Source organism: Sylvia atricapilla, chromosome 24 (genome assembly GCF_009819655.1).
Source record: "Sylvia atricapilla isolate bSylAtr1 chromosome 24, bSylAtr1.pri, whole genome shotgun sequence".
Taxonomy (NCBI): Eukaryota; Metazoa; Chordata; class Aves; order Passeriformes; family Sylviidae; genus Sylvia; species Sylvia atricapilla.
This window is the reverse complement of record NC_089163.1, coordinates 1550490-1563744: the sequence shown is the minus strand read 5'-3', so window position 1 is coordinate 1563744 and position 13255 is coordinate 1550490. Positions and strand designations below refer to the sequence as shown.

The window sequence follows — 13255 nt, the reverse complement described above, 5'->3', positions numbered from 1 at the left end:
ACTCAGTGATTCTTTTGCCCTGTATCTGAGGAAGTTCAAATCACTCTTTTCCAGGCATTTCTGGCTGAATTGGAACAGAATTCTGGGAAGATCCAGAAGGTAAAGGAAGCACTTTCTGGCTTGCTGGAGAAATATCCAGATTCCCCAGAAGCAGCGAACTGGAAGAAGATGCAGGAGGACCTGAGTAAGTGCCCTGAAGCATTAATGAGATTTCTGTCTCCAAACATCACGTTAGATGTGGTTCAGGAGTGTGGGGCGACCCCAAAGTCACGCTAGAGCAGAGTCATTTCTAATTAAAATTCAGTAAATAGCAGACCTATCTCTGAGCTGTCTGGTGTGGAAGGTGTTCCTGAGACGAGAGCTGTCGTGATTAATGAAATCTCTGTGATGGATGTGGATTTTAAAGGATTGCTGCCTCAAACTGCTTCTTAAAAAAAAAAAAGAAAGAAGGGGGGAATTTGTTAGTGGCACAGGTTGATTATTTTGATTAAAATCTTCACTGCTTGATATAAAATTCTAGTCATTAGTGAGGCTATCCTAGGTAATTAAGTGTTGACTAAACAAGGCTGCGTGTTCAAAAAGAAGCCCAGAGATTCCCTTCTTTGAAGTAGAAGGAACGTGTTGACTCAGTCCAGGGGCTCTGAGTGTGCTGTGTGAGGACAGGTACACACGAGAGTATCCTCATTTATCAGGCCAGGGATGTGAGGTGGCTCACCCAAGGTCAGCCCAGCTCATGGCAGCAGTGACTGGAGCACAGAAATCCTCCTTTGCAAGGTCTTCTCCTAGAAGCTTCTGTGCAGCCACTAAATTTGGGTGATGGCTTTATTAGATGGAGAGCGGATAAAGCCACGCTGGTTTCGCTGGGAAAACAGAGATTCCCCCAAACCACGGGGAGGGAAAAATAACCTTGGTGCTGGAGGGGTGAGCTGCCCAGCAGCTTGACCACGGCTAACAAGAGGTGGTGCTTCAGATTGCAGGTGGGAGAGGGCCAGCCAGGCCACGGCAGCACGGCAGCAGAAGCTGGAGGAGTCGGCGACCCAGCTGGCCACATTCCAAGCTGCTGAGGCTCAGCTGCGTCCCTGGCTCATGGAGAAGGAGCTGATGATGAGTGTGCTGGGCCCCCTCTCCATCGACCCCAACATGCTGAGTGCTCAGAAGCAGCAGGTCCAGGTGAGAGGGGCTTGTGTCTTTGTGGATGGAGGAGCTCTTCCACTTCCCTCGTCCAGGAAGAAGTGGAAGGGTTGTGCTTGCCTTTGTGGGCACTCTGGTGTGCAGTGAGCGCTCAGAGACCTCGTGGTTTCCTCTTCCAAGTCCTCCAAACCCCGCTGAGCCCAAACTGCTGTGAGTAACTTGAAAAGGGTGCAGTGCTCAGCTCCCTTCCCGCGCTGGATTGACTCACCAGTGAATCACTTGGCCCCTCTTGGAGAGTGGAATTGCTTTAAACAAGGCCTGTGCTGACGCTCTGCAGGACTTGCTAATGCTGCCCCTCTGCCTGCCAGCCTGGCCCTTCCATCCCTCCTGCTTCCAAATCCTAACATGGCTGTAACCAGCCACATCGTGGAGCAAAACAAAGCCCCAGTGGAGATAATTAGATTTTCATCTCATCTAAGTGGTTTATGCTACATTACAAGGCAAATAAGAGAGAGAGCAAAGTCCTGAAGTCACAGACCCCTCCCAGCTTTTTAACTTCCAAGGTCACAGTAAATCCTGGGCTACCCAGCCCAACTGCTGTCCCATCCCAGGGCCTGTTTCTGCTGATTCCATGGGCTGGATAAAACCCCTGGAGGTCTGGTTTGTTTTGACTGTGTGTACTCGGAGCTGTCAGTTTTACGCAAACATTTTTATTTTATTTCTGTTCCAGTTTATGCTGAAGGAATTCGAAGCTCGCCGACAACAGCACGAGCAGCTCAACCAGGCAGCCCAGAGCATCCTGACTGGCCCTGGAGATGTTTCTCCATCCACCAGCCAGGTGCAGGATGAGCTCCAAGGGGTCAACCAGAAATGGTCCGAGCTCACGGAGCGCCTCAATTCCCGCTCCAGCCAAATCGACCAAGCCATAGTAAAGAGCACCCAGTACCAGGAGCTTCTCCAGGGCCTCTCAGAGAAGGTGAAGGCTGTTGGGCAGCGCCTGAGCAGCCAGTCTGCCATCAGCACCCAGCCTGATGCTGTCAAACAGCAGCTGGAGGAGACCAGTGAGATCCGCTCGGACCTGGAGCAGCTGGAAGAGGAGATCTCAGAGGCTCAGACCCTCTGTGATGACCTCTCCGTCCTGATTGGGGAGCAGTACCTCAAAGATGAGTTGAGGAAACGTCTGGAGACGGTGGCACTTCCCCTCAAAGGGCTGGAAGATCTGGCAGGTGAGATAGAGGAGGAGCTGCTTAAGAGATGTCAGGATGTCAAGCTCCACCCCTGCTCTTTGCCCAAGAGATCACTGGGTTTATGAAAATATTAGGGGAAGCACCATTTATCACTCTTTAGGGTTCTTCATGGCAGTTTTGTGGGGGTTAAACCATGGGAGAGTTCCAGCTCCAGAAATACCTGAGCCTGGGGAGGGAGCAGAGGAGTTTAGCCCCACTGATGTGGCTCTTCACCAAGCAGGGTGGCACGTTCTTGGAAAAAAAAAAAACAACCAACTGGTTCCTAAATTCAGATTGGGGCATGAAGAAACCCCAGTGGCCACCCTCTGATCTTGGGATGCATCTTCTGGTTTCTCAAAGGTTACATTTAGAGACTGGTCAGGAGAGCTGAGACTTCTGCATTACCGCTGCCTTTTACTACTTAAGAAATTTATGAATCAGTGAGCAAAAAAGGGGCTGGTGATGCAATGGAAAGCTCCTTCCTGTTAATCAAAACACAGTTGGTGCATCTGAGATGATTTTTAAATAATTGCACTTCGCTTATTTGATTTGAGCTTAATTGTCACCATCTAATCTCGTTGCCATTCCAGCCGACCGGATGAACCGACTGCAGACTGCGCTCGCCAGCTCCCAGCAGTTCCAGCACATGTTTGATGAACTCAGGACCTGGCTGGATGACAAAAGGTGCCAGCAAGCCCAGAGCCAACCGATTTCTGCCAAACTGGAGAGGCTGCAGAGCCAAATCCAGGAGCAAGAAGAGTTCCAGAAGAGTCTCAACCAACACAGCGGCTCCTACGAGATGATCGTGGCCGAGGGAGAATCTTTGCTGCTTTCGGTGCAGCCTGGGGAGGAGAAGACCACTCTGCAGAACCAGCTGGTCAGCCTGAAAACACACTGGGAGGAGCTCAGCAAACAGGCTGCCGACAGACACTCCAAGCTCAAGGACTGCTTGCAGAAAGCTCAGAAGTACCAGCGGCACGTGGACGATCTCCTGCCCTGGGTGGAGGACTGCAAGGCGAGGATGGCAGAGCTGGAGGTGACCCTGGATCCAGTGCAGCTGGAGGCCACTCTTCTGAGGTCCAAGGCCATGCTGAGTGACGTGGAGAAGCGCCGGTCCCTGCTGGAGATGCTCAACAGTGCTGCTGACATCCTGACTGACGCTTCCCAAATGGACGAGGATGACATCCGGGATGAGAAGGCCGACGTCAACCAGAAGATGGATGCCATCACAGAAGAGCTGCAAACCAAGACTGGCTCCATTGAAGAAATGTCCCAGAGGCTCAAGGAGTTCCAGGAGAGCTTCAAGAACATCGAGAAGAAGCTGGAAGGGGCAAAACACCAGCTGGAGATCTACGATGCCCTGGGGCCTCAAGCCTGCAGCAACAAAAATTTGGAGAAGCTCAGGGCACAGCAGGAGGTGCTGCAGGCCCTGGAGCCACAAGTGGATTATCTGAAAAACCTCACTCAAGGTCTGGTAGAAGATGCTCCAGATGGATCTGACTGCTCCCAGCTCTTAAGCCAAGCTGAGGTGGCTCAGCAGGACTTCAGAGCCGTGAAGCAGAAAGTCAACGACTGCTGCGCCCTGATGGAAAACAAGCTGGAAGGCATCGGCCAGTTCAACAGCAGGGTCAGGGAGATGTTCTCCCAGCTGGCGGATCTGGATGATGAGCTGGACAGCATGGGCCCCATCGGGAGAGACTCTGACAGCCTCCAGTCCCAGGCTGAGGACGTCCGTGCCTTCCTGGGCAAGCTGCACCGCCTGAAAGGTGACATCGAGTGCTCCGAGAGCGAGTGCAAGAAAATGCTGGAGGACGAGGGCAGCCCCGACCTGGTGGGGCTGAAGAGGGAGCTGGAGACGCTGAGCAAGCAGTGCAGCAAGCTGACAGAGAGAGGGAGGAACCGGCAGGAGCAGGTGGAGACCACGCTGTCCCGCGTCGAGGACTTCTACAGCCGCCTGAAGGAGCTCAGCCACATGACCACGGCGGCCGAGGAGAACGAGGCCTTGCAGTGGGTGGTGGGGACAGAGGTGGAGATCATCAACCAGCAGCTGGCAGACTTCAAGGTGAGTTTGATTCTATAATGGTTTGGTTTTTTGATGGGTTTTTGTTTGTTGTTTTTTTTTTAAAGTGGTTTCTCGTTGCGGTTTTTTGTGGGCTTCAAGCCGCGGCGTCTTCGTTGTTTGTTGGCTGTGATTGTTGAGTGGGTTTGCACTGTAACATCCTTGCTCTGGAGGATGTGTAATCCTGCTGGTGGACTTGATAGTCTGTGGTGAAAAGGTGTGGAAAGATTCTGGGATTGGCAGGAAAATCCCTGTTCTCCTGGCGATGTGTGATGTTGGCGTGCCAGCACCTCGTGGGCTGGTAGACGTGGGTGGCATTTAGATTTTGGGGGAGAAAGGGAGGGGTTTGAGTCCACCTGGGCTGTGAATTTGCACTGTTTGAGAGTCTAGTCCAGACCAGATCCTCCTGTAGGTCTGGCTCTGCCTGGCCCTCTGTTCCTGTTTGTTGTTCACTCCTCTTGGGTCACACATTATGTCCGTTCTGAGATCCTTGGGTACAAAAAGTGCCACAGATGAACTGAGACAAGGAGTGCATCCAGGAAATAAAACCAAGGTGAAGTTTTATGTGAGCTGTTCACATTTCCAGCAAGGAGCTGATGGGAGACCATCAAGATTTGAGAGAGGGAAGAGTTGGAGTGTGTTTGATATATTTCTATACAGTATTATGATGTTGGGTCGTGCTGTTACACTACATTAATTATATTAACAGGGCTTAGAAATGCTCTTGCTGTGAAACTTCTATTCCTGATGTGCTCAGGAGTCGATGATTGGGCTGATTTACATCTGGCTGCTCATTTCCTGGTGTTAATGGGGGGGCGGGAGGGAGAGGCAGCTTTACAGCCATTTACTTTTCATCTCATGGCTAATTGATCCCGTTCCACCACTTGAGCAGCTCTGTGAAACCTTCACCAGGACAAGGTGTTCCTGCTTTGGGGTTTGCCTATCCAAAAACAAAAAAAAAGAGCTGAAGTGTATTTATGGGACAAATTCACTTGATGGTGTTGCTTGTGTTGGGCAGTTTGCTTTTGAGCTGATGTGGATGAGAAGGATTTCAATTCACCATTCCAGACCACGGAGTCACTTGGAACAAATATATCCAAAAAGGAGATTTGAGTCCTTAGAATCAGTGAACCTTTCCTGCAGAACAAGGGATTATTCCCAGCTGAGCAGCTCTCATTAGGAACAATGACAAAACCCAGACTGGGCCAGGAGCAGCTTAGCCCACCGTGGGGTTTGCACGTGGTCCACAGCTCAGTGACCTTGAGGATGACCCTTTAAGTTGTGGGGGACCTGAGCTGAGGGGGTTTGGGGCTCTGAGGTGTCCTTACCAAGAGTCCTTTGTTGGCCATCGAGGCCACGAGGAGCAGTCGGGGTTTTTGTGGGTGGGAAAGTGAAAGCTGCAGCAGTGAGTGGGGAAGGTTTTGCTGTGTAATGGCTGGGAGTGAAGTGGGGGAGAAGCACGAGTGGAGGATGGAGCAACCGTGGTTGCAGCAGCATTCCTTCATTCCCCCTTTCCTCCATTCCTCCCATGCGCGGTTCATCCCGAGGGATTTTTGCACAAATCCGAAAGGTTGCAGAGCTGATCTTGGCAAAGCTTCACCTTCTGCTCCTGTCTAAGGGAAATACAATCCCAGATTTCGATCTGCACATGGAAAAGCATCAGCAGGGACTGGAGAGGGAGAGCTGTACAAAATCCTGGCTCGTGCTCCGTGGGGAGCTCGGGGGGCTTCCACTGCTCGTGCCAGGCTTTTATTTCCCAATAAATCCACTCTCTAAGACAATATCACAACTCTTGCCCTCTTTGGATTGCAAAGCAGGGGCGTGCCCGGAGTGTCCTGGTGGAGCAGAGGAGCTCTGGATGCTGGCAGTGCTCCGGGGGGAGGACGGGGTGACGGATGGGGTGACGGGGGCTCTCCGGGAGCGGTCGCTCTCTGTCTGTCCAGAAGGCTCAAATGCAGGCAGATATTATGTCTTAAGGCATTAATTTTAATGAACATCTGTGTAAATGAGATGCAAATCAGGCACGGCCCCGGGGCTCCGGGCAAGTTGCCAATGGAGCCCTGACAAAGGTGGGCACTTCTGGACTCATTGTGTCCAGATTTTAATAAAGGAGATACACTGAAGGCTCTGGTGGAGGCTGGGAACGGATGACTTTGGAAGCAGCTCCTATTTGAAGCTCCCCCTGTATTTTTCCTTTTCCCTTTTCTTTCCCCAAAAGGCCACAACCTCCTTAACTTTTGGAAAACTGCCATTTGTGCATTTCCTCTCTCTCCACCCCGCAGCCCCTTTTCCCAGGTCACAGAGGGACTAATCCTGGCTTTGGGATGGATGAGCCCGCTGTAAGTTTTCCTCCTGGCCGCGTTCCTCCGAGGCAGGAGGCTGGGAAGCAGCTGTTGGATTGTGCTCAGGGGGAAGCTTTGTTTGCAGGAGGGGTTTTGCTTCAGCCAGCGGATGCAGATTTTGGGGACGGGTCCTCACCAGCTCTCACGGCCATCAGGAGCCAGGACAATGATCCAGGGTGGAGCTGGAGTTCAGGGAGTGTGGGAAGACCAGGCAGGGACTGGTTGGCTGTAGCAGGATTGTAAGAAACCCCATCTGGAGGAGACTTGAAGGGGTCATCGAATTCAGCCCTGAGTTTTGTGGTGAGATCAAGTGCAGCTGAAAGGCATTTCTGTGGTTTGGAGCCTGTGCTTATATGGACATCCCGATGGATCGCTTCGGATCCAGCTGTGCCACAGAAGAAATAACATGGGTTTAGCTCATGTTAAGCTGTCAGAGGAAAGGAACCTCATCTTTAACTCCTGATCTCCAGCAGGAGTTTAACCCAAGTGGCTCTCATTCCATTGCTGCCTCTCCGAGGAGCTTCTTTTTTGTGTAAAAAGGTGCTAAAAGCCGGGAGAATCTTTGTGCAGAGCTTCACACAGCCAAGTTGGGCTCTTCAGCAGGAGGGACAAGTGGCAGGCACCAGCAGGAGCTGCTCGTAGGAGTTTCCAGGCTGGGGCACTTCTTCCCCCTTCACTGTCTCTGCTGTCAGCTCAGGTTTCTCAAAGCTTACGCTAATATTAAATTTTAATGACTGGAATCAAATGAGCTACAGTTGAGATGTTTCTAAACATAACAGCTCTGTGGATTCAGTTTGGTAAACAGCAGAATTCCCCAGGGAAGTGATTCCCCAGGTACAGATGAGACAGGGGGGTCACTCACATGAAGCCATAGGGGGTTTCTGCATTGCTCTTTCTCCATCAGCACCAAGCCCTGATCAGCTGGATGACCCTGAGTGTGAGAAATCTTCACCTCAAAAATTATGAAACGAATGGGATATAAAGCTTGTGCTGCTCAGTGCAAGTGGCTCATCCTCCTTTTAACACTGAAGAAGCAGAGGTGAGGTTTTCTGGTTGGGAGCAGAGGTGCCAGAAAGCCTCAGGCATGGGCTGGTCCTGTCTGGCCAAAGAACACCCATCAGCCCGGGCCACTGGAGCTGATGGAATCGAATTCTTGGGTGTTTTGGGGCAGACATCTGTGCTGGGGTAGCTTGGCCTCCTGGCTAAGCAAGCTTAAGCCTGGCTTTTGTTTATCTTTTACACAGTGGATTTTGAACTTGGGTTTCAAAGCGTGGCTTGGGCTCGGCGTTGGCAGTTCTGATCTGGGACCTTCTTTGATCCACGGTGTTGTTTTTGGACAAACTCTCAATCTCACCTACGAGGCACAGCGTTGATGCTCAGCCCTGGGTCAGCTGGCAGGGATTTTTGGGCTCTCTGCCTTGCAGTGCTCAGGAGTGAAGGATCTTGGTGCCTCCCCAGTCCTGGAATCATGGAATGGTTTGGGGCAGGGACACATTCCACTCTCCCAGGTTGCTCCAAGCCCTGTCCAACCTGTCCTTGAACTCTTACAGGGATGGGACAGCCACAGTGGACATTTCCTCCAGGGAAGAATCTCAGCTGTATGGTGCCAGGGTGTTTTGCTTTGCTGGGGACACTTTGTCCCCGTGAGGAGGATGAGAGCAGGATCAACCCTGCATTCCTTCCGAGCTGCGCTCAACAGCCAGAAGGGATTTCTGCAAGAATCCGGAGCACTTCCCTCAAAATGAAACCCAAGGAAAAAAAAAATTAAAAAAAGCATCTCGAGCTTGACACAACCAAAGGGTTTGTCACTTTGGGTGGGTGCAGGTGCAGCTGGCTGAGGGGAGGGGACACCTGGGGATGTGTCTGTGCTTGGCTGGACACCGTGGGCTGGTGGCTCCCGTTGTCACCACAGCTGAGCTCGGCGGCGCTGGGGCAGGGCACAGGAATGTGGCGAGCCAGGACCTGCTGCAGCTGGCACAGCCAAGGCTGTTTATCCAAGGTCTGGCCTCCCAGAGTGAATTAAACCCCACCCTGGAGAGGAGGGAGGAGCAGGAGAGGGGGTCTCCAGCATCCAGCTTTCAGTGGGTGATGCCTTTTCCCAGGCGGCGGAGGGAAGAGATGGGATTTTGGGATCCTGCCTCTCGTCCTGGCGTTTTTTTGGGGGGGAAGGGTTTTTGGAGTTGCTCAATGCGGTGAACTCTGGCGGTGCTGTGTCACAGCAATAAAGGTTTAATGCTGGATGATGAAGAGGGGGAGGGAGAATCCCTAGACAGCAATAACTGAAGCCTCATTGCTTTATTTTAGAGTAGGTCAGGTCGGCCAGAGCCCGCGCAGCCGTTGTGCCTCCAGCACCCTCTTTGTCTGCTTCAATTAAAAAAAAAAACCAACAAAACCAGGAAAAAAATCCTGGGAATAGTGATGCAGTGAGGCCCAAACCAGAATTACTCATCTGGCCACTCCAATGCCATTCTGACCCTGCTCCAGGTCGTCCCTGGGAGAAGGCAGCAGTTAGCCCAGGAGCCAGGGCACGTTCCTGCTGTCCCCCTTCCTGCCTGGGGCTGTCAGCTTCTCTCAGCACTTTATTTATGACTCGTAATTCCCCCAACCTTTCCACCAGGGAGCTGACTCAAAGAAGTGTCACTGCTGCTTGGTGTCCCTGGGTTTCTCCCAGGTGTCACTGCCTGAGGGTGATGGTTTTGGAGAGGGGGCTGCCACTGCTGTCACCTCATCGTGTCCCCTGCATAAGCCATTGATGTCAGAGGCAGGGAGAGATGGGGATGGGACTGCCCAGCATCCTGCAGTGTTTCACAGAGGATGTTTTGCAGGAGGATCAAAGTTTGGGTTTCTCCCCAGAAGTTTTAGCTCTTTTAGGTTTGTGGCACTGATCCCTGGGTGCACAAGGGGCGTTTTGTGACCTTCCTTTGTAGGGTGGTCCTGAGGGTCTTTTCCAACCTCAATGATTTTGTGGTTCTCCCTGCTCCTGCCACTGCAGAGCTGCTCTTGAAGATCAGAGAATGGTTTGGGTCGGAAGGGACTTTAAAGATCATCTCATTCCAACCCTCCTAACGAGAGCAGAAGATGGGCAGAGGGGAAAAAGCAGCATCCCATTTTGGGATTGCACTGGAGAGCAGGAGTGACTCCGAGTGCTGATGGCACAAGGTATTGACACTCAAAGCCTTCATTTCTGGAGGCAGCAGGACAAGTGACCCTTAGCCAAGACAAGTGGTCACACAGACCATGCCCCAGCACCCAGCCCACGCCTCCGGGGTGGCTTTTTTTGGGCACTCCACACCCCATCAAACAGCCAAACCCCGGCAGGTGGGCGAGGGGAGGTGGGTTTCTGAGAATGGGATGTGGCAGGGGAAGGGACACACTCTGCCACTTGCTGTGCCCCAGCCTGGCCCAGGGTATTTTTAACCCTTCTGTGCCCCCGGAGGAATGCGTGAGGCTCCCGACAGTCGTGGGGTTGGGAGCAGCTGGGTGGGACTGGGCTGGGAGTGGGGACAGGCTGCGTGGTGGTGTCTTCTCTCGCTGAACGCTTTCCAGACCTACTTAAAGTATCTCTGGCTTGTATTTTCAGCATCAGCCAGCGCAGGCAGAAATGCCTCCTCTCTGACAGCTGTTAAGCTGCCTTAAAGGCACCATCTCCCCTCGCTGGGGAAGGGGATGATGATAAATGGGGGGTGATAAGCATGGGCTGTGCTGGGTGACAGGGCTGTCACCAAGCCTGGCTGGGGAGAGTGACCCCAGCTGCTGCAGAGCCATGATGGGGCTGGCTGCATTTCTATCCTGGCAATCTTGTGCTTGCACGAGAGTGGCCCCAACAGCCTTCCTTCCTCGCTCCTTGGAAGTGAATTTTAGCACTGAGGGAAGAGCAAATGTACTCCTGGAGCTCCTCCTTTCCAGAGGGAAGGCTGCCGGTGTGCTGGTTCATCAGCAAACCACGGGTGGGCTTTGACCTTGACGTGTCAGCAGAGGCACAGGCGCTTCCCTGATCCCCAGAACAAGAGCAAATTGAGCCAAGAGTTGCTGAGATCAACCAAATCACAGCAAGGCTTTTTTTTTTTTCTTTTTTTTTTTTTTCCTCCCTCCTTTCCTTTTCTTTCCTTGACCGTGAAACAATCGGGCTGTGATCAAACGCTGCCTTTCAGGAGCTGCCTTTGGGTCAGTGCTCCAAAAGCCACCCACTTGCAGATGCTTTAGTGACCCTGCCACGTCTGAGCCCGAAGGGAGATGGGCCAGAGGAGGAATGTCCTCTCTCCGGAGCACTCGTTAGCTGGTGGTGATGACACTTCGCAGTGTTTCCAGGAGATACTAAAAATACCGGCTTTGCATAAGACCAGGAGAGCTGAGGATCCGAGGGAGGAGGAGGAGATGATGGGAAGCTTTTTGTCTGCAAGGGCTGAGCAGAGGAGGGAGAGGAGCCTGGTCCTGGCAGGATGCAGCCATGGAAAGGGGAATCTGTGGGGACATTCCCATCACCCACAGCATCCAAACCAGGCTTGGGAAGGGAGGGACTGTGGCCACTGGGTCTGGAGCAAGCAGGGAAGGACTCAGGCTTGGATTAGTCACTGCAGCCTTTCAAGAACAATCGCCAGCTCTCCTGCTGAAGGAGTGGTTTCGATGTCTCCCATGCAGAGGATTCTCAGGATGATAACACACTTGCCTCACTTCCTAAAGAGCCTCAGAGCAGTTCATTAATCACCCCATCCCTGTTGTCCCCCTTTGCTCTGGGGAGCAGCCTCTGCACTCCGTGGGCAGTGGGGTGGGAGTGAGATGCTGGTAGAGCTCAGAGTGTCTCAATTTGCAGGGAAAATGGAGCAGCTGAGGACAAAAATGGGCATTTCAGCAGCTCTCACCTCCTGGCCACGAGGGCCCAGGCACACGGCTCTACCCTTGACTCACAGGTTGCTGCCAGGGGGTTTTGGGGCTCTCTGTGCACGAAGATGGGGTTCCATGGGAACGCTGAGTGCTGCTGTAACACGTGGGCTCCAGGCTTCGTTCGGGAGAATTATTTATACCAACATCTATATTAGCTCCCTTGCAAGCAAAAGCGCTGCGGTGCAGCTCCTGCACTCTTGCAGGAACAAAATTAATTGAATTTATACTTTTTTTTTTTTTTTTTTTTTTTTTTTTTTTTTTTTTTTTAATAGCGCTCGCTGCAGCTGTGCCTCCAAAGTGCAGGAGGTTTCTTTGGGAGTTTGGATTTTAACCTCTGCCTAAAACTTTCCCCCGTGGAGGTGCAGATCTCCACGGGGCCTGCTGAGGTTTCCTCCCACAGCCCTGCGGAGGAGAGTCCTGAATGAACAGGCTCCAGGTTCCAAATGGCTGATTTAAAGATGTGCTGGCTCCCTGCATCCCGAGCAGCTGTAGCCTTTGAAGAGGGATTGAGTGGTGGCAGAGCCCTGGTGGGAGGTTGGTTGGATGTCAGCTGTGAGCCAAAGGGATGAGGGAGCACCCGGAGCAGCACAGCGGGGTGGGAATAGCCCCTGGATCAGGCACTGGAATGGCAATCACAGAGGTTTGGGAAAAGGAATGAGTTGAGGAGGAGGGCAAGAGGGAAAGAAAGCAGTTCCTCTGACCTGACAAATGCAGCAAAGGCTTTTAAAAAAAAAACATGAATCCTCTGCTAAAAATCCCAGCGCAACCTAAAGCGCCGTTTCTAAGGGAGATTTTGTGTGTGCTCGATTTGGCTTTGTGCTGTTATTGCGGCGTCTGAAGGAGGGTGAAATGCGCCCTCAGTCCTTCTGTAGGGCTGGAGGCACTTGGGTTTATCCACTCTGCCTTCCTTGGACACGGCACAGCGTCCCAGCTCAGGGGTGGCACTTGTGGAGTCAGATATGGGGGACACACAAAATCACAGACACAGGGGACAGGTTGCTGTGGCCACCCCATCCCTCAAGGCCAGGCTGGAGCAGCCTGATCTCGTGGAAAATGTCCCTGCCCATAGCAAGATGAGTTTTCCTCTCCTTCTGACACAAACTATTCTATGATTTTATGATGTGGAGGGACAAAACTCATAGTGCCAAACCAGGAGCTCTCCTCCATCCACCCTGCACTCCCAGGGCAGAAAGGCACCGAGGTGAAGTGTAAAGAAGCTTTGAGGGTGAATAAGACCCTTGGTTGCATCCTGATCTCGTAAATGACCCGTCCATCAGAGATCTTGAGCTGCCTCTGAGCTCTCTCGCTCGTCACATAACACAGGTCCCTTGCTTCCAGCTGCTGAGATGCATTAAAAGAAAACTAAAAATACATTGGTTTCTAAATAGTGCTGTGCCATGTAAACAGTGGCAGCAGCGGTGGCAGGATGTAGCAGAGCCATAAACAGGGTGACATCAGCCCGTGACGGGGACAGCGCCCGTCCCCACGCGCTGGTGCCCATGGCCATATGAGGAGAGCTTGAAACCAGCAGGTTCAGGAGACAAATGGGGATGCTCCTACTTGGAGAAGGTCTTGGAAAAACCTCTGGGTGGGTTTTAGCTGAGGGTGAGCTGCAG

At 52.3% G+C, this 13255-nt stretch overlaps 1 protein-coding gene across 13 annotated transcripts in view; it reads left to right on the top strand.

Annotated features, from left to right (window-relative positions):
- The window catches only part of LOC136371211 (microtubule-actin cross-linking factor 1-like), a 136276-nt gene that overhangs the window by 80364 nt on the left and 42657 nt on the right, over window positions 1-13255 (top strand). For all 13 annotated transcript variants that reach the window (XM_066335139.1, XM_066335141.1, XM_066335134.1 and 10 more), the window contains 4 exons: window positions 55-184; window positions 971-1170; window positions 1862-2357; window positions 2948-4419. In XM_066335139.1, the coding sequence (XP_066191236.1) occupies window positions 55-184; window positions 971-1170; window positions 1862-2357; window positions 2948-4419 (2298 nt within the window). The remainder of the gene's footprint in view (window positions 1-54; window positions 185-970; window positions 1171-1861; window positions 2358-2947; window positions 4420-13255) is intronic.